The sequence below is a fragment of the Onthophagus taurus genome, chromosome 10, assembly GCF_036711975.1.
Source record: "Onthophagus taurus isolate NC chromosome 10, IU_Otau_3.0, whole genome shotgun sequence".
Classification (NCBI taxonomy): domain Eukaryota; kingdom Metazoa; phylum Arthropoda; class Insecta; order Coleoptera; family Scarabaeidae; genus Onthophagus; species Onthophagus taurus.
This window is the reverse complement of record NC_091975.1, coordinates 5,651,064-5,675,291: the sequence shown is the minus strand read 5'-3', so window position 1 is coordinate 5,675,291 and position 24,228 is coordinate 5,651,064. Positions and strand designations below refer to the sequence as shown.

The 24,228-nt window shown below is 34.5% G+C and overlaps 3 protein-coding genes across 5 annotated transcripts; all 3 read left to right on the top strand.

Annotated features, from left to right (window-relative positions):
* The first annotated feature begins 1,150 nt into the window (after nucleotides 1–1,150).
* LOC139431601 (uncharacterized) lies at nucleotides 1,151–2,987 on the top strand. The gene has a single exon (XM_071199595.1). The coding sequence runs from the start codon at nucleotides 1,172–1,174 to the stop codon at nucleotides 2,444–2,446; it is 1,275 nt and encodes a 424-aa protein (XP_071055696.1). The 5' UTR covers nucleotides 1,151–1,171; the 3' UTR covers nucleotides 2,447–2,987.
* Nucleotides 2,988–5,331: 2,344 nt separating this feature from the next.
* LOC111413683 (organic cation transporter protein-like) lies at nucleotides 5,332–8,997 on the top strand. 2 transcript variants are annotated; one of them, XM_023044726.2, is made up of 8 exons: nucleotides 5,332–5,592; nucleotides 5,659–5,893; nucleotides 6,935–7,041; nucleotides 7,095–7,249; nucleotides 7,778–8,197; nucleotides 8,252–8,386; nucleotides 8,474–8,655; nucleotides 8,792–8,997. In XM_023044726.2, exons 1-8 carry the CDS (start codon nucleotides 5,441–5,443, stop codon nucleotides 8,957–8,959), a joined length of 1,554 nt encoding a protein of 517 aa, XP_022900494.1. In that variant the 5' UTR covers nucleotides 5,332–5,440; the 3' UTR covers nucleotides 8,960–8,997. The 2 variants fall into 2 exon arrangements, with proteins under 2 accessions (XP_022900494.1, XP_022900493.1); XM_023044725.2 differs by having other exon boundaries at nucleotides 7,778–8,386.
* A 5,004-nt stretch (nucleotides 8,998–14,001) lies between these two features.
* Nucleotides 14,002–23,563, top strand: LOC111413710 (protein amalgam-like). 2 transcript variants are annotated; one of them, XM_023044774.2, is made up of 6 exons: nucleotides 14,002–14,338; nucleotides 19,145–19,296; nucleotides 20,325–20,532; nucleotides 20,595–20,791; nucleotides 22,995–23,151; nucleotides 23,241–23,563. In XM_023044774.2, the coding sequence occupies exons 1-6, from the start codon at nucleotides 14,245–14,247 to the stop codon at nucleotides 23,384–23,386; spliced, it is 954 nt and encodes a 317-aa protein (XP_022900542.1). In that variant the 5' UTR covers nucleotides 14,002–14,244; the 3' UTR covers nucleotides 23,387–23,563. The 2 variants fall into 2 exon arrangements, with proteins under 2 accessions (XP_022900542.1, XP_022900541.1); XM_023044773.2 differs by having other exon boundaries at nucleotides 20,589–20,791.
* The last annotated feature ends 665 nt before the right edge of the window (nucleotides 23,564–24,228 follow it).

The following is a 24,228-nucleotide window of genomic DNA, read 5'->3' as shown; positions in this document are numbered from 1 at the left end:
AATAGTAGTTGCGTGACGTCACGAACGGGCCTTCGAGTCTTCCCGGGATGCGGCAGTGCTCTTAGATTCTAGCGTCGTTATAAATATAAAGCTAGGTAGACTGAAAATTAATTCGGATTTTTGGTTATAACGGACACTCGCTTCCTCGTATGATTTTTGAAATTCAATTTAAATTTAGTTTAATTTGAGTTTTTACCTGGACATTTTGATTAATACAATTTAATTAGTTTCAAAGGTTCCAATGAGATCTTTGAATTGAGATTGGTATGACAATTGCAATTGCTTTGATAGGCCTGTGGTAATTCTAACCAAATGTAATTTGATTCTGCGCTCTCACCTGTATAATGTCTGGTTTCCGGAGATTACCATGGAAATTTATGCTAAGTGTAAAGAGAATTTGATTACTAATACCCGTCGATTGGAATAATTTTATTATCAGCTGTACCTTTCTAATTGTTTGAACGAAGTAAAGCGTTTTTGAGGAAAGTTTGTTTTAGTTAGATGGATTCGGTTTACGTTTAGCTTAAGTTGTGAGTTTTGAAAGCCCTAAATAAAATTCACGGAAATTCATATGCAGCTTTCAGAACGCGACCGCCATAATTCCATATTTATATGGGGAAATTTCGGAAACGCGATGACGTCGACGTCGTTGGTAGGGCACAGCACCGGTCGAGAAGAGGGAATATTTCAGGCGAAGTAATAACACTTTCCCGAGCATATTTCACTCACGCCCGTGTCTTGTTTGCCGCGTTTGCCTTGCAGCTAGGGACATTCAATTCCTGCGGAATATGGCAAAACGTTTCCCATATTTTATTCATCCGCGATGTGCCGCCCCCAATGTCCACACAGAAGGTGGCCCCGTATTTATTTGTTCGAGGCGGTGACGCTTCGTCGTAGCCCCTTCAAGTAAATTACGCCAGGGGGTTGCCAACCCCAGCTGGAAAGTTTACCCGCGCAATTTTCCGGCGATAAATCTTCACCGTTTCAAGTCTCCCCGGCGACTTAACGCTTCAAGGGCTTAAGGGGGGTTAGTTTGTGTATCAAGTGCAGTTTTAGGTAATGTTCTTCAACTCCTTTTGGTACACTATAACCATTTTTTTTTTGTCACTTTTAAACTTTATTTAATCACCACTTCATCCACTTACTTTATTTATGTACGTCATATTTTGACATGGAATTTCAATTTCAAATTCAATTTCATTATTTAATTTATTTCTTATTAATCGCCACAATTTTTTCTGAAGAAACTGAAAATAAAAACTCTTTTAATAACATCCCATTACAAGATTTAAGAGTCGTTAGAAGTGACAACGAGGAACCTCTTACTAATCTCGTGACTGATGATCCCTTTTTGGCAAGCATTCAAAAGGAAGGTGAAGGTGATTATTCTTGGTTGCCAACTACAATTAAGGACATCGCTTATTATTTACGTAATCATAAATTTAATGAGTACGATAGAAGATATGAGCCGGATCCAAAGAAAGCAACGCGATTGTTCTTTGCGATGTTTCCGAGACCTCCGTTAAGAAGTTTACATTGGGAGGCGCAAAAGTTTTGCGAACCTTCCTTTTTAGAGTGCATGGAGTACATCAAAGTTAAACTAAAAGGGACCGGGATTAAACGAGAAGACGATACATCCGTGGTGATTCAAGAGCAAAAGTGGAGTTTAGTAAACCAAAGCGAACAAATAGATGAAGTTGAAAACGAATGTAGAAAACAAGCTTTAAAAGATGATGAATTAGCTGACCCCTTTTTAGGCCCTCTCGAGCGATTTCAATGGAGAACAACCGTTAGTTACTATTTATGTTGGTATACAATGAATGAAGTTTTAGATTTAAAATATTTAAACGACACTTGTGATAATTTCGCGAATTGTCTAGATGAAGAATTTGGTTCAAATAACCACGATTTAAGAGCGCACGATTCAGAACCATTTGCATGTGCTATGTACAGCTTTTGTCCAGATCCTTGTTGCCCCAAAAATAAACATTTAAAAGATATGAGCGATTGCGATAATCACCCAGATAATCCATGCCAAATAAATCAGGAACACCATAGAAGATGCGAATTTAAACGACACGAAAATAAAAATTTTCATGATATAATTTTAAATCGATGGAACGTAACGTGCCAATGTCCGAATCAAGGATACAAATGGAGTTCAAAATATGGAATCTGCATCGATATCGACGAATGCTGCGATAAAGAATATCTTTGCGATAATCATACGGAAATATGTGTAAATATGCCCGGAAGTTATAACTGCGCTTGCAAATGGGGTTTTGTTTGGGACAAGAAAACGGAAAAATGTATTCCGAATAAAGCGATAGCGGTAATAAAACTTGAAAGAGATGAAAAGAAAAAGGACGAAGATAAACACGCTAAATCAATAATATCAAGATTATACAACTTATTTATAGAATGGAAATCGAAATTTTCCCGGTAAAAATTTCGGTTTTAATAACCAATTAATATGCTCAAAGAGAAAAGCAATAACGATTCAATTACCCCTTGGTTCCTTTGCAGCGTCATGCTAATTGTTCTCGAGCTACCAGCAGTTGACAAACGGCCGACTATAACATTTAGTGAGCGCAATTACATTACCAGGCATTAACATGTCTTTAATCTTGACTACGGAACCGTAAAAGGAACGAAAAACACCCCCGCTTAAATTCGAATAGGAATTAGGGCATGTTAAAAACATTTCATTAAATCTTTACTTTTACTCGAATTCAACTTCAATTAGAGATTATTAAATTTTATGAAAGTGTGGTTTTTCTACAAACTTTTAAAGAGAAAAATCTACCACTACATCGTCATCTCCTCGTCTCAGTTCTACGACCTCTATCCTCTTCAAGACACGTTCGAGTGCAAACTCGTGCACAAGTGTCCCATGTTGAATTCTTTCCATCCTCATTAATGCGTATTCAGGTTTTTGTAGTTGTTTAAAATAAAAAAACATCTTTGAATCAATAAATAAATATGTTTAAATATCCTTAATTATTAAATACTATAGGGAATTGTCTTGTTGATTACCTTGTTATCTCGAGTTCAATAATATCCCTGGATGCGAATTTGCGATAAGCATTGATGCATTATTAATGATAACCCGTCCATGGAACGTTCCCTTATCCCCAAATTATTCATCTATATTTAATTAGCCCTTAGAGCATCTAGCGTAATGAGCATAGTGTTAAGGAATGGATCTCACGTTTCTGGTATAAATTCTAATTTTATTTATTCTTATATCACTAAATTAGAGTTTTAATTTTTATTAAAGATATAAATTAATTAGCAACTCTAAATTACCAAAACATTCATAATAAACTTAGGATTTTAAACTCTGCATCTAAGTTGATATTTTATAAATAGAAATTAAAAAATCATTTTTTTAAGCAAATTTAGTGTGCCATAAGTAATTTCTTATTCACTAATCTACAGTCAATCAACTAAAATCTTGAATTTGTTGGTGAGTGCTTTAATGATTTAGAAATTTGGAGTAAATCCAATTTATTTATATGAAAAAAGTCTTAAAGGATGCATCTCACGTTTTCGATATAAATTCCATCGTTATTTTTTTTGCTATCCCATAAATATCGATCACTTTTTATTAAATATTTTTGGTGAGGTAAATCTGGAAATGAGGAAACTTCATTAAGGACGTTTCGGTGACGGAAAATGCGATTGCAAATTCATCCCCTTGCGATTTATCCATTTGAATCGAAGAGGGAGACACTTTAATGGCGTTGCCCGCTTACCTGTTCGGTGAGCGACAAGTGCACTAATTCTTTAACGGGTTGGCACATTGCCAACTCGGCCATATTTAGGGCGTCTGCAGTACCACCACCGGCGAGGTGAAAAAATAGGTGCCGTTTGGAAAAACGTCCAGGAAAACCCACCAATTACCCGGTGCGATTTAAATTTCGAAACTGCACCGGGCTACTTTCACCTCTTAAAAGTACCCTCTGCCAAAACCAGCTACACTGCAACGAATTTAATCAACTAAATTAACACTTTAATATTTAATTTGTGGAAAAAATGATAATTTCTAGGAGGAGTATTTTGAAAACCATTGCGAACGCACTTCGTCATGGCCGTCACGTTTTCAATATGCCCCAGTTCGCGTTTTCGGGCCGCTTTATCGATAGGGAAATCCATGGAAACAGCTGTCAGATAGCGCCACGAGCAGTTATAAAATCCTAATACGATGACATTATAAATCCGTGCTGGATCCCGAGCAGCTGGTCGAATCCGAATTCGAACGCGTGTAGCAAAAAGTAATAAGAAAAGATCTCCCTCGACTGAGATGCATTGCCCCGATTCCGAAGAATTGCTTAAAACATCCGATTTCTATAGAACCTGCAAACTACCAAAACGGTTCGAATATCCTTCTTGGTTCCACGGTTATGGTCTTCACCGTAAACCACAACCTCATCCATTTTATAGAACCACATCAGGCGATTATGGAAGGTAATAAATTTACCTATTTTAATACTTTTTTGCACCATTTTCGCAAATATCTTTAATGTATAAACAATGTACACCAATATTTTCATAAACCAATAATAAACATTCCCATTAATAACTTACTTCACAACATGGTTTTTGCATTACCAGATCAACTGTTGATATTTCATGACAAATTTTTCCGATCCCATCGTAAGTTGGTCTTTAGACTTTTTGAGTGTAGATTTGAAAAGCCCAAAAAGTTTAAAACCTGTGTCTGACTGGAGTACCGTCCAAAATAAAAGAAATTAAATAATAAACGGGTGTAGAACCCTTTGTCTCGCGGTTCAGTTAACATTTTTAACTGGTCCTTTGTTCTTTAGTCCTTTTATTCAACGACTACGGAAGAGCGTGGGGCCGGTTGAACGTTCATTTGTAATTCTCATTGATGTTATCGGTGTTATTGTTGGCTTTCAGGACGAGAGACGGGAAAATTTAATTGAATCGCTATCGTTCCTTCCCCACAAAGTGTATCTTTTTATTTATAGGAAATTGGAAAACTAAAACTATTTAAACTTACAGGCTTCCGCCAACGGTTCATAGCGTTCCAACACAATTCTCCCCAAAAACGGGTGCTTTTACGACTGCTTTATCAATAACTGGAATGTATAGAAATTATTCTTTGAATACAGGATTAGATCCTTCGCCAGTTTAATATGGGAAGGTCATCTATTAAAGAACGATATAGTTTGTGTCAATAATATCTAGATTTCTGTGTATTGTAACGATGTAAACGCCATCTTTTGTACGCTGGTTTAGGTTTGAAAATAAATTTCCTGCTGAGTTTGAACGAATTCTTTAATTATTCCTGCTGCGATTTCGATCGAAATAACCAAGCTTTTCGATGAGTCGTACGTTGTATTCGGTGTAAACGCACGGTTTACCTTAGTTAACGATATGAAGCTGTATAAAAAGTGAAAAACATAACAAAAAAATGAGTTCCTCTCTAAACCTGGATAAACTTTTAGAAGATTTGGGTCATTTTGGTAATTTTCAAAAAAGAAATCTCCTTTTGGTATGTTTTGTGGTGATTTTTTCTTGTTTCCCTATGGGGTATATTTTTACAGCAAGGGATTTAAGATATAGGTAGAAATCTGTATAGCTTATTTGTATTTTTTTTTTTGAATTTTATGTAATATTTTTATTTAATAGGTGCAAAATAAATGGTTGTGATGATATAAAAAATCCGAATTTTTATGAACCCTGGTTGGAAAATGCGGTCCCTTTTAAAAATAATCATCCAAAAAATTGTTACAAATTCAAATCAAACCTAACTGAAAATTATGGAAAAAATCTAAGCTGCCCGAAAGATCATTTTGATAAAAATGTAATTGAAACCTGTGACGAATTTGTTTATGAAACCGATGAAATTACAATAGGAAGAGACGTAAGTATAGTTTGTGTTATGTAAATTTTAACAAGTAATTTTGTATTGTAATTTTCCATTGTAATTTAAATATAAGCAGGAAGCTTCATAAAACGACATCTATCTTTGTTAGGCTAAAACTCTGGAATCCGGCTTCGTTCCTGCACAAGAAGTATTTTAATTACTGAACCGGTTCATGAATTATACGATTTTTAGTCTTCTTAATTATGAGCTAAAAATACTTTTATACGAACTAACAGGATGTTCTTATAAGATAATCTTATAAATTTTCTGGAATATTTGTTGAATAACTTCTAAATAATAATAACTAATAAATAATAACTAATTAAATATTTTTAACTGACAATTAAGGGAGTTGGCCTTTTTTGGGGTTTATAACTAAAGATGCGAAGCAGCTGGAAATAAATTGTTAATGGATTATGTTTTTGTGATGTATTGTGAACAATTTTAATTAAGACTATTCCCAATTACAGCTTTTAATTATTGACATATAGACCGTTCTGTTGTTAAATGTGACAAACTTAAAATGTTTGGTATTTTAAATATGTTAGGTTGGTACTTAGCATACTTCAATTACAATCACTTATAGATAACGTTATGATAGCTACAATTCTTATCCACAACATTTGTTCTCAGAATTATAAATTTACGAGTAATAATAAAAATTTTTATCCAAAAACGTCAATCTATAGATTTGTGGATTTAATGGCTTAAAAAATGTAATGTACTTGGACAAAAATTATTAATGGATTACGTTTTTATGACTTATTATGAACAATTTTTTTTCAACTCATTTTCACCCACAATTTTTATTTTTTGTGTGAAGACCCATTTAGTTGTTAAATACCCCTCATTTAATTGTTTTTGGATTTTAAATCTGCTAAGTTGGTAATACTCATAGTTGGACAATAACCGCCTATGGATTGTGTTTTTTTGGTTCATTACAAACAATTTTTATGTGCAACATTTAAACCTAACATTTCTAGTTTTTGAGATATAAACCAAATTGAGAAAATCAAGATTTTTTTAATTTTTTTTTAGTTTAACATAACATGCGATGAAAACCTCTGGAAATTAACAATCGTTGGTACTATAAGTATTATTGGCGAATTAGTATGTCTCCCTATATATGGATATTTCTCAGACAAGTAACATTCATAAATTTTTACTAAAATAATTGTTATATAATTTATATTTTAAGATATGGAAGAAAAGCAATGATGATTTTTGGAGGATTAGCAACTACTATATCTGGTTTAATAAGATCGTTTATGCCAACATACACCCTTTATTTAATAATGGAGTTCGTTGACACCAGTTTGGGATCAGGATTTTATAGCGCCGCATTTATTTTAGGTGGGTATTGCTAAATAAACACGTGGATATAAATCTCCCTTTTTATCTAATCTATTTTATCTAGATACTGAACAATCACAATCAATTTAATCCCATTTTTTTTAATATTTTATTTTTAAGCGGTTTAAAAATTACACTTTATTATTCAAAATTTGATCCGATTTAACTCTGAGCGAAGCATTAATTATTAAAATAAATATACGCTATTACTACATCAAAAATTAATCTACTAATGGACCCAATATATAATTTGTAATCTTTAAACTCAAAAGCATTTTTAAAATAACCATTTTCAATCTAAACGTACCCCAATATCCATAATACTTCCGCTATACAAGTGGAAAACTACTTCCACGATTCTAGAAAAGTTTAAAAAGTTTCAATTCGATTTCTATTGTTACGTTTATCTTTCCAGGAAATCGAAATTTTCTTCTTTTATGCCAACCTTAAAACAAAATCTTGTTAAACCAAATCGTGTTAGACTAAATCTTTTAGAACATAAAATAATTTTCTATTTCTTTTTCGCAGCTATGGAATTGGTTATTCCAAAACAACGTGTAATTGGTAACACTATTCTCGCGTGCGCTTTTGCGCTAGGAGAAGTCATTTTGGGTTTGGGAGCTTGGATTTCACCTTCATGGAGAGTTATGTTAAGAATTCTTTACGCACCGGGAATCTTTTTTATTGCTTATATTTGGTTATCTCACGAATCTATAAGGTGGTTATTATCGAAAGGATATAAAGATAAAGCGAGTGAAATACTTAAAAAAATAGCAAAGTTGAATGGCACTTCAATATCAGAAGAAGTAATATCAAAATTAAATGTGGAAAAAGAAGAAGTTGATGTACCCCAAGAAAATTTTATACACATTTTTAAAGCTCCTCGTTTATTATTTAGATTAATAAATTGTTCGTATTCTTGGATTTGTTGCACGTTTGTTTATTACGGTTTAACGTTGCATTCTGTCTCAATATCTGGAAATATTTATGTTAATTTTATAGCTGTATCGTTAATTGAGGTTCCGGCCTACTTTGTATGCAATTATACCTTGAGCAGGATTGGAAGAAGGCTGACATTAGCGCCGGGTTTTATTTTTAGCGGTTTAGCCTGTTTGGCGTTTATTTTCGTCCCAGAAGGTACACACGCATTTCTTAAATACCGACAACTGTTCCCGCCTATTTGTTTTATTTTCTTTCGCTTCATTTTATTTATTCTAATTTTAGATCAACATTACTCGAGGTTGGCATTATTTTTACTTGGTAAATTCTTCGCCACTGTTGCTTACACAGTTTTATACATGTACACGACTGAAATGTTTCCAACTTGTCTTCGACATTCTTTATTAGCAACTTGTTCGATGTTTGGTCGGCTTGGATCTATGGTAGCACCACAAATACCACTTTTGGTAATGACATTGGTCAACTTTGAACATTAAAACAGTGATTTTATTGTTAAGTTGTGTTTAAATCACCTTTTCGAAGTTCAAAACTTTCGTTATAAATGTATGATGGGTATTAGGTTATTAATTTTGATTGTTGTAGGTTAAAGTTTGGGAATCTCTTCCTTTGATGTTGTTTGGTGTTATGGCAATAAGTACGGGAATTTTATCGTTTTGTTTTCCTGAAACTAACAGGGTGAAATTACCGGATACTATTGATGAAGCCATTGAGATGGGGAGAAAAAAGAAAGTTGATGTAAATACTTTGTAATTTTATACAATTTTTTTTAATAAAATTTAAAAAGTAAATTAAGTCATATCTTAAGAACGAATTGAAGTATGGTGATGAAATAAACTGCATGTTAAAGCAAATTTAATGAAGATTAAATGTGCCATAAATGATTTATTACCCCCTATAAACCTTGCTGCTATGATTTTTTAAACTCAACTCTATACGTTTTAAAAATAGATTATAAAAACTAAAATTTAAACACTCGTATCTCAAGAACAAATTGAGATATGATGATGTAATAATAAACACATTAAAGCACATTTAATAAAGATATACCGTGATTTAAATTATTTCTTATTTTTCATAAATTTCATTGTTATGATTTTTTAAACCCAACCTTGCACATTTGATTATCGATTTTGATAACAAAAATTTAAAAAGTCATATCTCAAGAACGAATTGAGATATTACGATGAAACATATGTCATTTTAAAGCAAATTTAATCAAGGCACAGTGTGATTTAAATTATTTCTTATTTTCTATAAATTTCATTGTTATGATTTTTTAAACCAAACCTTGCACATTTGATTATCGATTTTGATAACAAAAATTTAAAAAGTCGTATCTCAAGAACGAATTGAGATATTACGATGAAACATATGTCATTTTAAAGCAAATTTAATCAAGGTACAGTGTGATTTAAATTATTTCTTATTTTCTATAAATTTCAATGTTATGATTTTTTAAACCCAACCTTGCACATTTGATTATCGATTTTGATAACAAAAATTTAAAAAGTCGTATCTCAAGAACGAAATGAGATATTACGATGAAACATATGTCATTTTAAAGCAAATTTAATCAAGGTACAGTGTGATTTAAATTATTTCTTATTTTCTATAAATTTCATTGTTATGATTTTTTAAACCCAACCTTGCACATTTGATTATCGATTTTGATAACAAAAATTTAAAAAGTCGTATCTCAAGAACGAATTGAGATATTACGATGAAACATATGTCATTTTAAAGCAAATTTAATCAAGGTACAGTGTGATTTAAATTATTTCTTATTTTCTATAAATTTCATTGTTATGATTTTTTAAACCCATCCTTGCACATTTGATTATATCGATTTTGATAACAAAAATTTAAAAAGTCGTATCTCAAAAACGAATTGAGATATTACGATGAAATAAACGTCATTTTGAAGCAAATTTAATAAAAATAGTGTGATTTAAATTATTTCTTATTTTCCTTAAACTTCATTGTTATGATTTTTTAAACCAAACTTTGCACATTTGATTATCAATTAGATAGATCCGATCTTTTAACAGTGTCACTGAATGTAATCGTATGAAGAGAACGAATTGTTTAAACTTGTCTGGTTAAGTTGGGTTGGGTTCGGTTAGATTGGGTTAGGATCGCAACCAATTAGAGCAAGATTTAAAACATTATAAACTTCTAAGGGTTAATGCGATTGCAATCGATTGCAGTAAAACAATTTTAATAAATTTTAAAATGAATTAAAGGTGTATTGTTTTGTTTAATTACACAAAATATTTAAATTTATTTCCACAGTTGTTTTTCAATGTAGTCTATTAATTTTAAAAGTAGTGATTTTTTAAATTGAAAATTAATAAATATTAAGCAATGATTTAAGCGTAAATTATGTTATATAAATCCTGCTATATAAAAATCCAATAAAATTTAATTGAACTATCGCTTACAACAAATAATAAATTGGTACGATATGTACACACAACGAAACTTTTGCCGAAATAATTTTCTATATTTGAATTTTCGGACAGTAAACTGAATAAAAATGGATCGGGCGTATTTTTTTACGTATCCGCTGCACTAATAATACAGGATTGACTTTTCGATGTTAGTATACAATATGCGTATGTTTTTTTTAATAATAAATTACTAGCCGTAGGTTGGATAAAATAAAAAAAACAACTGGGCGTATAATATGCGAAAGTTTGTTCAAGTGAAATATTTTCCGTAGATTATTAAAAATACACATTGAATTCTAGTTAAAACACAATCGTTCGGTTGAATTATACTTCGTAATTTGTTAACTATCAGACAACAAGAAAGGGATCTGCCTAACAGACGATCCAACATAAATAAGCCGTTAAACGAAGAATTTACGCTGTTCTTTCGGGAGCGTTCGTGATTTGTTTCGATGCTCAGTTGTTTATCGGTAGTTGCCGAGAATAAATAAATAGCAAAACCGGGTCGAAAATTAATTTAAACTTGGCGAAAAGGGGTTTGAACAAAGGCACACCAACGACTACGACGACGACGTTAGCTAATCGATAAGCCATTTCAGCGATAATGACGTTGCCGCCACCTACTGGACTTTTCGTTTGTGCCCTTAAGGAGTTTCAAGGACCACTTCACCGCCATAAAAGCGGTTCACGCCTGGAAACACGCGATCGGCTTCTTTGTACTTTGTCACGACAAGGATTTAACTCGGATGTAAATAATAATTTACCGGATGGGAAGATGAAAAATCGATCTTTTTTTGCAATTTTCGAGAGAATGAAGATAACTCAACACTAAATCCAGTACCAAACTACAAATTTCACCCAATAAATTCCAAAGCCGTTAGTAGAGCACTTGTCGTTGTATCTCGGGAAATTTACAGCCTTGTACACGTGCGATTTATGTACCTGGCCACGTGAGATCGAGTGATCTATATATGCATAGTAAGGCGGGTTAATATTCCGAGTAAAACGACATCTGGGCGTGTTTACCCTCTAGAACTGGCACGGGGTGCTATTTATTAAATAACGTAACTTAAATGGGGAATTGTTCAAAGTCAGATTGAAAAGTTACTACAACGAAAATCTTTTCGTTGAAAGTTTTAAATCTGTCGTCTGAATCACCTTGTATTAGATAGTACAAACGTAAAAGGAAAAATTTGTAATGGAGATCATAGTAATATGTTATTTATTAAAGTATGAAGGTAAATAGAGAATTGTGCAGTAGCAGATGGAAAAGTTACTACGGCGCAAATCAACTTGCCGAAAGCTTATTCTCAAGTTTCGAGGGGCACTTCAGAATCGAGTTGTCAGAATTATAAAACTTTTAAATTGATTTAGCATCTAAGACGGTTCGAATAATCCCATCCTTTTTTTATTTCAATTTTCATCTTCTTCGTATACTTCTTCCTCTTCCTTAAAAAAAAAATTAACGCTTCGCCTTCGTGTTTAGAAGATTAACGATTTTTACAAAATTATACGATGCTAATACGGCTGTCAATAAATTACGAAACTTCACCCGGCGCGATCAAAGCCACCCCGGGAGATTTTGACCTTTACTGCCCTTTAAGAAATGCCGTGACATCCCCGAATGCGGTTATTAATGATCCTTTTCGGTTCTCAAACTAGATACACGAGCCAACTTTTCTTTCACTCTGCGTGCCGCGTATTTCTAGACTTGTTCGGTTTTCTCTGCTAGGGTACAATCCCAAACACGTCACCCCATGGAAATCTATTAAACTCCGTCGAACTACTTTCGACAAAGCCCGACATCAAACTCTGGGAACGGCGTGATTGAAATTTTTTGAAAAGGTTTCGCGGCGTTTTCCCTCGACACCGTTAACGATTTTCTATCAATTCCGTCGTTACGCCTCGAATAAATTGGTCTAAAGTATAGACCAGGGATTTAACCCATTATCATTTACCCTAACCCTCAATCGAGAAACAGATATCCCTACGGGGATTTTAAGAACAAACCTAATTATAGCATTTTCAATGAGCTAAAATGTTGGTTATTTACGTAAACCGTGTAATTAGTAACTATGGGGATTTTCATTACAGTCTACCTATTCGGTTGTAGCTAGATAACAAAGCCGCAGATATCAAAAGCCGTTATATACAATATTATACAGCTAAACAATGAGACATCAGGCTACAATAAGCGAGAGACAACAAACGCTGTTTGCAGGATTCTGCTTGGTGAATTGAAAGACGTATAATTCGGAGATTCAGAGCGTTTGGGTGGAAGACGATGCTGCGGACTGTGTCAAGTGGGAGCCCGGAGTAATATCTGGCAGTTCAACCCCGGAGATATACTGAAGCAATCGCTATTATCTGCAGGAGCGAGCTTTTTTGCTTTGAGCCGGAAGGAAAGCGATCTTTCTTATTGAATTCGGCAAACTTCTCTACTCGACGCCTTCTTGTATTTCCGGCGCCAGAATCACGCTAAGGCGTGGCGAGATAATAGAAGATCTTTGAAAGATACAAGAAATGACCACGGTTTTGCAATTTAAATTACCCCTTAGTTCGAAACGGTTTTCAGTTCTTAGATCGTTTGGTGCACCTGCTGCAAACCGATTCTTGGTATTGAATATTGCTGGGGGATTCTCAATTTTCCAAACGCGTAAATTCTATTTATTTATATAGGATCCATAGCATGAAAAAATATTTGCCGCATTCGGTACGAATATTACAACGACGAAATTAACAAACAATAGGACAAACTAGCATAAATTACGGCGGATTCAACAAAAACGACTCACTTTACCCACCAGCACAAAAGCCCTCGGTGTCCACGGGCCATTATATCAGCTCGAACATATCCAAGTTCATTACGTATTTAGCGACTCGGACCATAAAAGCGCATAAAAGGCCCGATAGCTATTGGTTAAACACTATGAGCTATTTAATTTTATAGACCTTTAACCGTTACTCTATTCACAACTTGATATAGTATTACAACATTTACACCAAAAACACCCAAAATACTCATTATCATTAATATCGCAATTTTTAATTTAATGAATGATATTTTTCCAACCCCGTCAAAACGATTTCCCCGCACAACATTTTTGCGCAAAACCCTTTTGTCTCCGGAAAACCCGGTCCATTCATCACCGGCTGCGGAAGAAAGGCGGCAATAACGCTAAAACGCAGGTACACAGCAGGAAACAAACGCGGAACCCCATCCACACACATACACGTGAAACCCCCCTCGCTCATCAAATAAATTGCCGCGACCGCATTTGAACGAAGGGAGGGGAACGAAGGGCCCCATTAGTGAGCGCCTCCGATATATCAACAGCTATTCTCATCGCAGTTTTGCCCCGCGATGTCTGCAGGAACGAGGCACGTGCGTATACTACATACGTGTCGACGACTCAGGCGACGTCGTATCAACTAAAGTTACAAGTTAAAAGCAAATTTTTTTTAGTGTAAATTTTGTGAAATGATTGTGTTTGTTGAAAAAAATCACCTAATATTTATAATTATTTTGTGTACCCTTAAAATAAAGTTAAATGAACGTTTTTATAAGTGAACATTATTATAGACATGATTGTCGTTATCTCCAATAATTTTTCATCGATTTTATTCAAGTTGATACAATTTTGGATGATTATCAACTTGTTGAATCCATTGTTAGCTGGTAAGTTAAATTATAAATAAATTAAAAATAATTTATTTTTGTTTCAATGCGTTGTTTATTGTTTCATGCCAAAAATTTTTGAAAGACATTTGTTATCTTTAGCTTATTTACTTTATAAATGGCTTAAAAAAACTGTTTTGACATCCCCTTTTTTTAAATAAATTAATATCAATCCCTATATAATAAGGGGGAGGTTCAAATGTGAGCGTAGTGACGTATTTTTAGTACCATCTCGTAAATCTGCGCACCCCGTGGCTATTATTTTTCCAGGACGCTGACACGCAAGCCCAATAATGCCCCAGAGATTGGTTTTACAACTTTCATCGCGTAAATATTTAAGTTTCGCCTCATCTCAACGTGATTTTCGATTTTCTTTCGGAGAATTGAAGAACAACTTTTCCTCAACTATCAAAACATTCTTTTCATCAAACCAAATTTAATCCAATGCCGTCGAGTTATCGCGTTACTGTTTAATGTTACACGTCGAGTCATGTAAAGGAAGTAACTTGTTTGATAATATTGACCGTGATGTATGTGCTAACTTACAGGACCGTACTAGCGTTAAAACGATATTTCACTTAAAATTCAATATACAAAAATATATTTCCATAGAAACCAGGGAGGAAACCTTACTTTGTCCCACATAAAATGCAACATGTTAATATAATTTCACATTACAGTAAAAGTTCTAGTTTTGCACTATCACTAGAACTAACACAAGACTTAGAACTAGAATCATTCGGGTTTAGCCGTCTTGAGAGACGTGCGGCTAAACCCAAATGTTTCTAGTTTTAGGTCTAGTGTTAGTTCCAGTTTTAATTGTTATTTATCTATGTTGCATTGTATGTTGGACAATGCAAGTGCATAGCAATTTCGGAACTATGGTTACTGCATTCATGTATTGCGAGTTATATGAAATTCCCGTTATGAGAAAATGTCGTGGAAAAAAAGTAAGTATATTGTCTTGTTATGGTATATCGTGCGTGGCACGTGCAACAAACGATATAGGGTACCAAGATGATATCGGACCGAAATATGCGGTCTATTAGCCTAGTCAACAGCTGTGAGGGACTAAATGACGATTTACCCCGCATTCATTCTAAATACACAAAAAAATTAAATTGATTTATGGTGTTATTTGTTGACTAATTCGTACCTCATTCTCAGTTCTATTTAAAATAAAAATCAACATCAAAAGAAGTTTTTATTAATGGAAAGTTAAAACGGGCAGTCGTCTAATTGATGTTTTTACAATTTTTTTTGGGTTGCGCACATGCGCTCGGTTAAAAATACTTCAATAGAACGGAAGTTGTTTAAATTTAATGGATCGCGTGAGTTTTTCCGTTATTCTACAATTCCATAAAATATTCTACACGTTAATTATTTATAATTGTTGAGTTTAGTACCAACAGTGTTCATTCACATCAATAAATACTATGGTATTAATTGTATGATGGCAGAAACGCAAACACATAAATTTAGTAACGATGCTCGTTTCGGTTCGGTTCGTTTTCAGCTTTAACTTTTAACAACTTCATAACCCAAAGGGACGACGTCATTTTTTATTTACATCGGTCGTTTATCAAACACGCCACAACGACTTCGGTTTTAATTTAACTTTCAACGCAGAGGAATAACCTTTGGCAACTCGTTAAATAAGTATCTTATAGTAATTGACAATTAGCTTTGTATTATTTTAATAAATATCAAAATTTATTTAAATATAAAGTGGAGGTCCTTGTAAATTTTCAACGTAAAATAACAGTATTGTTAATGAAGGTGATCGTTTGACTGTATAGTGGTGGTAATGTGTTTGGATAACATTGTGAATGTGAGAGCCTCGTTGAGTTCGAAACAAAACAATTCGATGTGTATTATTAATGGAAAATGCATTTGTCATTAGTGTAATTACGAAGCGACACGGTCATTGGCAGATATATGGCTTTATTTACCATTGAGCCAATGTTTCCTGGTTAAGCTATACCTAGGGGTTATCTATTGTTTAAGATTTTAATAAAGATTGTATAGAAAGGGTCTTGATTTTTGTAATATCGGCCGCCGCCACCGTCTGGCGAACAAGCATTAACATAAATATGGGCCGCTTTACGATGTAAATCACTTCAACATATGGCACCCTTTTGATGGAACTTGTAATATTTTCTTTTACAAGTGTGGGTACAAATTGGTCAATTCGGGTCGTATTAAAACCATCCGAAGCGTATCAGAACGCTTGATGCGTATTTATACACCGCTGGTGGTCGCTATATAAGCCATACACCGATAGCCGAACCGAGTAAACATGCCGCTTTTCCTTTGTGGCACAACGCCAGCCATCGGCGAGGACGACCGCAGGATGATTGATGTATTGGCATTGTCTCTTGCAGTACTAGGATCGCTGGCGCCGAACCAACTATTCGCAGAGGGGTCCCATCGACGTAATTTCCCTAGAAACACTCCATAGCAAACACTGTGTACGCACTAGGACAGCATCATATCCGCTTGCGTTGATGATGACTCACACAAAGAACTATTCCGGGACTCGAAAGTCAACGGCTTCCGCTTCTCGCCAAATGCGAGGTATTATTCAGTGTCCAGCAGGTGGTCTTGTGTTATTCAAGCGAAAAGAACAATCAAGTTTGGATCTATTCCAATTTTCCCAACAATTTAAATCTTGAATAATACAATAAAATTAGATTCCACCTCTCGTTAATGTAGATGTGATTTTATTGAATTTGATTATGTATAATACAAAATCTTATAATTTTAACTATCATTCAGCATCTTAAACTATGAATTGAAAGAAAAACTTGTCCAGACATTTCTGACAGCAAGAAAACATCGGGAATTATTCTGACCAAAACTTGGACGGCAACAAGATAGTTTTGTATTGCACGGACCGGTATTAAATTTTGCGGTCTTCCTTCAATATGTCTTATTCTTTTATGGTCTAACATTAAACCGAACCTTTGCAGATCAAGGAAAAACTACGAAACAAGGAAATTAAGTTAATAGAAGTTAAGTTCTGTAATTATGGCAGTATTGTTTTAGGCAGCTATCTTACAAATTCACAACTTTATGCTAGGCGCAACACCCAAAGAACTAATACTTGATCTATCAAGTTTGATTTCAAAGTCTTGTTTTCATTCCTCAAAATATGCCTATCACAACGTTTTATGTAAAACGATATAACTAGGAATGATAGTAGTTAAATTGAAATATTGATTGATAAAACTACTAAATAGCAGTGGTGTTTCTGTTAATATTCTCTTACTGTGTTTGTGTATCGGTTTTGGTATTGGTTAGGAATTTCGCCACAGTAACAACTCGAGTTAATTCGCATTGCTAACGTGTAGACAAGTACATTTGTTCCGGGAAACATCCATTGGTAAGCAATCGTTTCCTCATTAACATCTTTGTTGACAGATCAAACAGAGTGGCCGAACCGACCCCGAAACGCATAAATCCGGCTAGCGCCGACCGTGCGACAATTATTTGGCGCACTGTTCCATGTGTAACCTTTACCCCGAGGCGAATTTAACCTACAATGGTACAACGTGGATTGTAATAAACCTCGGTGATTAAATTTCGGGGCACGACCAGATATTTTACAGTCCCATAAAAGGGAGATTTTTTTTAACAAACACATCTTCGGTTCTTATTCAGATGTTAATCTTAACGACTCGTTTCCAACGCCATATGTCGGACGAAGATTGGTTCCGACCTTTCTATTCTATTTTTAGACAATGCTCCGGGATAAATTCGTTACACTTCCAGCTCTCTCGAGTCGAGTTAACCGGAAAGTTTACCAGAAAAAGCCCCGTCGAAGGTCGAAAAGTTGAGAGTTTTAATAGATTTCCAAAACACTCAATCTCGAACGATTTCCTTAGTTGTTGTTCTCAATGTATTTTCCTATAAAACTACCTTGCAGAGATGATAAAAAAAAAATAAAAGTACCATGTTACAATAACACGAATAAAACTGCGATGCAGATTGCAGACAGACATTTCTGGCAACTTCCAGTATAATTACAGCTCGTGTCCCGCTCCGGCATTGTTGGGACTGGATTTACTATTTAAGTGCTCCGGCTTATTAAATAACAAGAACTATGACTCCGAGCAACGAAATCTTGGCGACGAGCCAACGTTTTATTATGTTAAGTTTTACTGTACTTTGACTATCCTTTATTTGTTTTAATTATCAAAAGAACTCTAACGACCTTGATGCTAAAATATTTTTGAATAAAAGTGAAATGGAAATAACTCAAAATGGAAATTGAATCCATGCATTTCCTATTTATTGTCTAACAGTGATATTCAAATCCATCGATATCAATCACAGATATTGACGTTGCGCTCGCTGACATAGCATTGCAAATCCTGGGAGTTTGCGGGTCGTGGAAAGTCGTGAAAACGCACGATTCAATTTAAAATTCCTTATCGATTTTGCGATAGATATTCGGTGAAACGGTGTCGAGGATTTCGTAGCGCGATTTTTTCGAATATATCCGTTCCTTTTTGCCCTCACCCAGTTGTTACGCCAATTTTCTTCCCTATTCCCGGAACGGTTCCGTCCAAATTGGACCGAAGTAGGTGCGAGAAAATCCCCTACAGCTTACGGCAACACAAAACGTTGCCATCTCGAAAGATATAGAATCTAATTATAGAACGTTATTCTTCTGGGAGTCGAGCCAATAGCATGTGTGTTGCAGTTCGGTTCTTAAATGTCAAGAATTTGACATTTCGACAATCTTGGAAAATCTTATTTTACTTAAATCGAGCAGAACAATCATTCTTGTTTTGTTTACAGGATACGCTTGGACCAAGAATAGATTGAACATTGAAGAAAGTCAAGTAGAAGTTGTTCCGGAATTTGATGAGAGTGCTTTAAAAGAAATTCACGCCATCGTAGGACAAACTATTGTCTTGCCTTGTACAGTTAGAAATTTAGGAGATAAAGTGGTAAGAATTTGTGAATTCAAGCAATTTGAACGAACAATTTTTCTTTGTTTTTATTAGAAAAAGAATAAAGAAATCAATACCGTCAACTCGAACACTACGTATACGTTCTCATTTAAACCGGCCAGCGTTCATAGCGCGTAATTGAAAAGTCCGCGAAAAGGAGCTTTTACTACATTGCCTTTCTCCGAATCGCAATTCATTCGGTTTTAATTGAGCGCTCGTTCGGGCGAGTAATAATCAGTCCAGCGATTATTGAGAATGCTGATTGAAAAATCCTAGATCCAAAACGGTTATTAAAACTTTTTGGTTGAATTGACTGGTTAAAAGGTCATAATTTAAATCCGAAATTTTTTTTAACAGTAAATTCAATCTAAATTTTTTCTTTTAAGTAATTTTCCGTGTATTTTTTTACTCGTAGAATCTGTTAGTTATTTTCGTCTTGTATTTACGATCCTATTGTTTTTCTTTGTGGCTGGTGCCACATCGTCAAGATTCCCATCTATTTTAAGAAAGGAATGTGCGTGTAACTGGAAAGGATTTAGTGACATAAAAAAAGCTTCTCCGATATTTTGACATTTTAATACTGAAGAAATCTTTTATCTTGTTTTGTTTGATTATAAACGGGATTGCGCGACCGGGAGTTTCGAAGTCGTTAAATTCCTGTCTCGACTTGTCTTAGTTGTTTCTGACGATCTCGGTTAAAAGAAAAGCGAGCCCAAGAAATGGTTCTCATAAAGCGCAACAACGGACGGCTCTTAGGACTATTAGTTCGTTCTCCCGATGTTTAATGGGCACGATTCGGGGCGGGCAAAATCCGGCTTTATTGGTCCAATTAAACTAACAATTTCCGTTTCGCTTTTACGTTCGGCCCGGCGCCTCTCCGGTCGCCCTATTTATTTACCGGAGGGTCTTCGACTTTCAGGATTTGCAGACCATTCTTAGAACCACTCTATTTCCTCCAGGGCACCTCTTTTTTCCAAGAATCGAATCCGAGTCAAGTGTTACGATATTTTTTTTTTATTTTGCAGGTCTCTTGGATACGCAAGAAAGACCTCCACATTCTAACTTCTGGACCTATTTCTTTTACTGCTGATAATCGATTTGAAGCTTTGTACAGTAACGTTGATTTTTGGGGTTTAAGAATACGGGGGGTTAAATTATCTGATATGGGTCAATACGAGTGCCAAGTTAATACTGACCCTAAAATTAATTTTGCAATGAATCTTAGCGTTTCTGGTAAGTTACTTATTACGTTTATTTTAATAAATAATTCGGTTTTTTATTTTTTGGAGATGTAGGTATGAGAGATGCGGTAGATATCAACACAAAATACGCCTACGTAGCTTCGATAAAAGGGCCTAAAGAAGTGTACGTTAGGGTGGGTTCTCCGGTAACTTTTACATGTGAAATAGTTTCTCAAACCGGAGCTCACGACATGTTCTTCCCAAAGCCGAGGGTTAAATGGTTGTACGAAAGCAAGGAGATTACACATGAGGTATGGATTTGATTTTTAACGTGATTTTAAAATAGTTAATGTAGCAAAATCGGATTCGATTCCACCGCTGGTTACAATGTAAGTAAACGATAGTTTCACATTCTCGATAAAATCCAACGTAAGCTCGACTTCCAGTTTGCAATTTGCAATGTAGTCTTAGCAAAGTTTGCACAAATTGATCTAAATGTGCTGGTACCTCCAAATTGTTTGTTTAGGATTCATTTTTATTCGAACTTTGGCGAACACATTTAATCAAACTTGTTAATGCTACAAAAGTACAACTCAAAGTAGGTAAGTGTAATATATATTTTTAGTTATAAATTAAGTTAAAATTATATGTTATTTAACTCAAAACAATTAAAGTGTTTTAATTTCATCTGCAAGTTGAAGCGTTACCATCACCGTAATCGATGTAATTCTGCAAAATGCTTTGTTCGAAGGACGTTCATCTCCTCTTTCGTAAATGCCAACCTTGGTTCGAATATAGGTTATCGACAAGCTAGTATTATGTTTCAGAAACTCGATCAGAAACCCACGAGGTTCTTCATCAGAATTTCGAATATTCATTAATGAATGATTAATAATCCTACATTCATTAATGTGATATATTTCCAGTTTTTGCTTAAGCTTTGTCGTATTTACTTTTCTGTTTTCATTCGTTTACAACACAAAATGCTCCTTTAGGTCTATCGGTCTAATTGAAGGTTTTTGTCGAGGATTTCAATTTAAAAGTCATTCAGTGGAACCAGAACGTTTTTTTTTGCGAGTATCACTCCTTTGATGTAGACTGAAAGTGGTGCAATACTTTTTGTAATTACTTTGTGTCGGTTAAGTAGTGGTGAACACTTTTTTTGCTTCTATTCTATCTTTTGTAAGTATACGTTTTGGGTGCAACGAAACTACAAATAATAACATCTTCCTAATAGTGAATTTCCATCGGTAGGAATTATCATAAAACAAAGTCAGGGTCGAGTTTCATCCAGGATTAGCAGAGTGTTTTATAGTTGTGCTAAACTTGTTTGTTTAATGTTGTGTGTTGATCCAATGTCGATGGCAGTTTCGTAAAAAGTTTTTGAAGATCTATTAAGTTAATCAAGATAAAAGATACGTGTTAGGTGATCAAAGCTATCTAATTAACTAGTTTTTAAAAGATTTGTGGAAACTTCTCGCGTAAACGATTAATTATGAGTTACTTTGTTATTAATTAATTATATGGATTAAACAAATAATAAACACACAGAATTTCAAAATTATTATAGGAAATTCTGAAACTCCCTTTCCGTTTTAAAAAAAACCTTAATGAAGTAAAATTCTCCCTAGAGTTAGTGAATATCTTATATTCACAACAGCAATACGTGCCACCCAGAGTAGAAACTCTGTCATATTAACTTGAGCTCTAATTAGTGTGAGTTCAGTTTTGTGGTTCACAGAAACTCACCGACACTCAACCTTCTTCGCCTCACGGATTTACTTTAAACTAAAACTAAGAGGTAAAAATAAATTCATTGTTAATCGAGATTTCCTTAAATGTAAAGGTTGAAATCTTCTTTGAGTGAGAAATACGCGTCGTACAACGACCTAATTTTCGTTTACATTCCAGTAAATACTCGTATATGACCTGCATTGTTCCAGTAAGTTCATAACTACATTATCTGTTTGAGTAAACAAAATAAATTGGTGTGTCAGTCAAATCCCCACAATCATTTTCGGTTGCAAAATTAATCAAAACAATCCTCTATTAATTATTTTATTATCTCTTAGGTGGATAAATGTTATAAACCGATAAATAAAATTGTAGTCAAGGTCATTTGTGTCCGAAACGATATAATCGAGGCATGTTATATTATCCTTTTTAATAAAAATCTAAATGAACTAAATATAAACTGATTATAGATGTTGACGCGTTCCAAAAACAAACTCATCCGACCCACAATTTGTTTTCGTCAGGAACGTAATACGTTTTCGCGTTTAGTAATATACCACTTTACGGTTACGAGTAAAAAGACCTACACGGTGAGTTCAGTTCAGTTACGTTTGCGGGCTCCTTGAGTTCGTGCCAAACTGGTGACACCTATTTCTACAATGGTTCTATTGTTAGATGACTGAGGTTACTAGGAACGTTAACCTTTCCGAATTTAAATCAAAACAATTTTTGATTTCAATTTAAATTAAAATAATTTTATTTCTTTTTTTCTATTTTTAGCTCGATCGTGGTGGAATATCGGTTGATACTGATTACAGGGATCGAAAAGTGACCAGTAGATTAAGAGTTGCTGTTGTTACAACGAAAGACGGTGGTCTTTACGCGTGCACTCAAGCAGCAACTTTGGGGGATTCTGTCAGGCTGATAGTCGTAGAGGGTAAAGATCGATGATTTTTATATTTCAACCTAGAAAGAGTGCCCCGTAAGAAGGTTTTCTGTGATTTTACCGCATGTTTGTTGTTTAAGCTGAACATTCCGAGGCGATGCAAAGGGATTTTCCTGTTGCCGCGGGAAATACAGCATCAACTCCTTCCGGTACGGTTGTCATCTCGATTTTGCTTTGTTTCCTCGTCCTGTTCAACATTCTACTCTTGTCCGAAGACAAAAGTTAGTGAAATATTTTATGTATAATTCCCCCGAATTAAAAAAAGACTGTATTTGTATTTTAATTTTAAATAAAAAAATTGTACATATTTAATTTGTATTTAGATTATAATTTAGATTATTATTTAAATTAAAATGATTTAGATTATCACTTAGAGTATAAAATAAACAGTATTCGAGATTAATTTTTTTTTGTCATTTATTTTTGTGTTAAAAAAAATGATGATGAATGTGAGTGGGGTTAAGAGCTTTGGCTAACGCGAAAATTTGGCGTAAATAAAAGCGGCAACTCAACCCCTTTGTGCCACGGCTCATTTCGCTTCCATTAGGGGGTTGCTCCGGAGCTGGGTGCCCAATCAAAGTGCATTGTCGGGGGTTAACGTTCTGTGATCCGAATTCGCAGATTTTTTTACGTTGTTAGAGCGTGAATCTGAACGTCAGCTTCGGTAATAAATTCAGTCGGCATCCAAATTCCTGATGGGTTATTATAGGGCCCATTAGTCCGTGGGATGACATTTTTTGCTTGGACAGGAGATGGATTTGGTGTTGACTAGCGAGCTGCGAGCTAATAATGCGTCGATTTCCCTTCGAAAAAAACTTGTTTTGTAGTCTGATAGATGTACGGTTTGTTTTGATAACGAACAAAAAACTAAAAAAAAAAAATAAGATTAAAAAGAACTTTGGTTAATAAATTAAGTTGTGAAATTAAAATTTCTTCTATGATTTTCTTGTTATAAAGTTTTAGTAGTGAGGTTTTAGTGTCCCGCTTTTATAGTTTAATCTTAGGCGTGTTGCACGTGTAAAGGTAAATGTGGACGGTAACTCACTTTCAAGTACGGGACGACGGCAA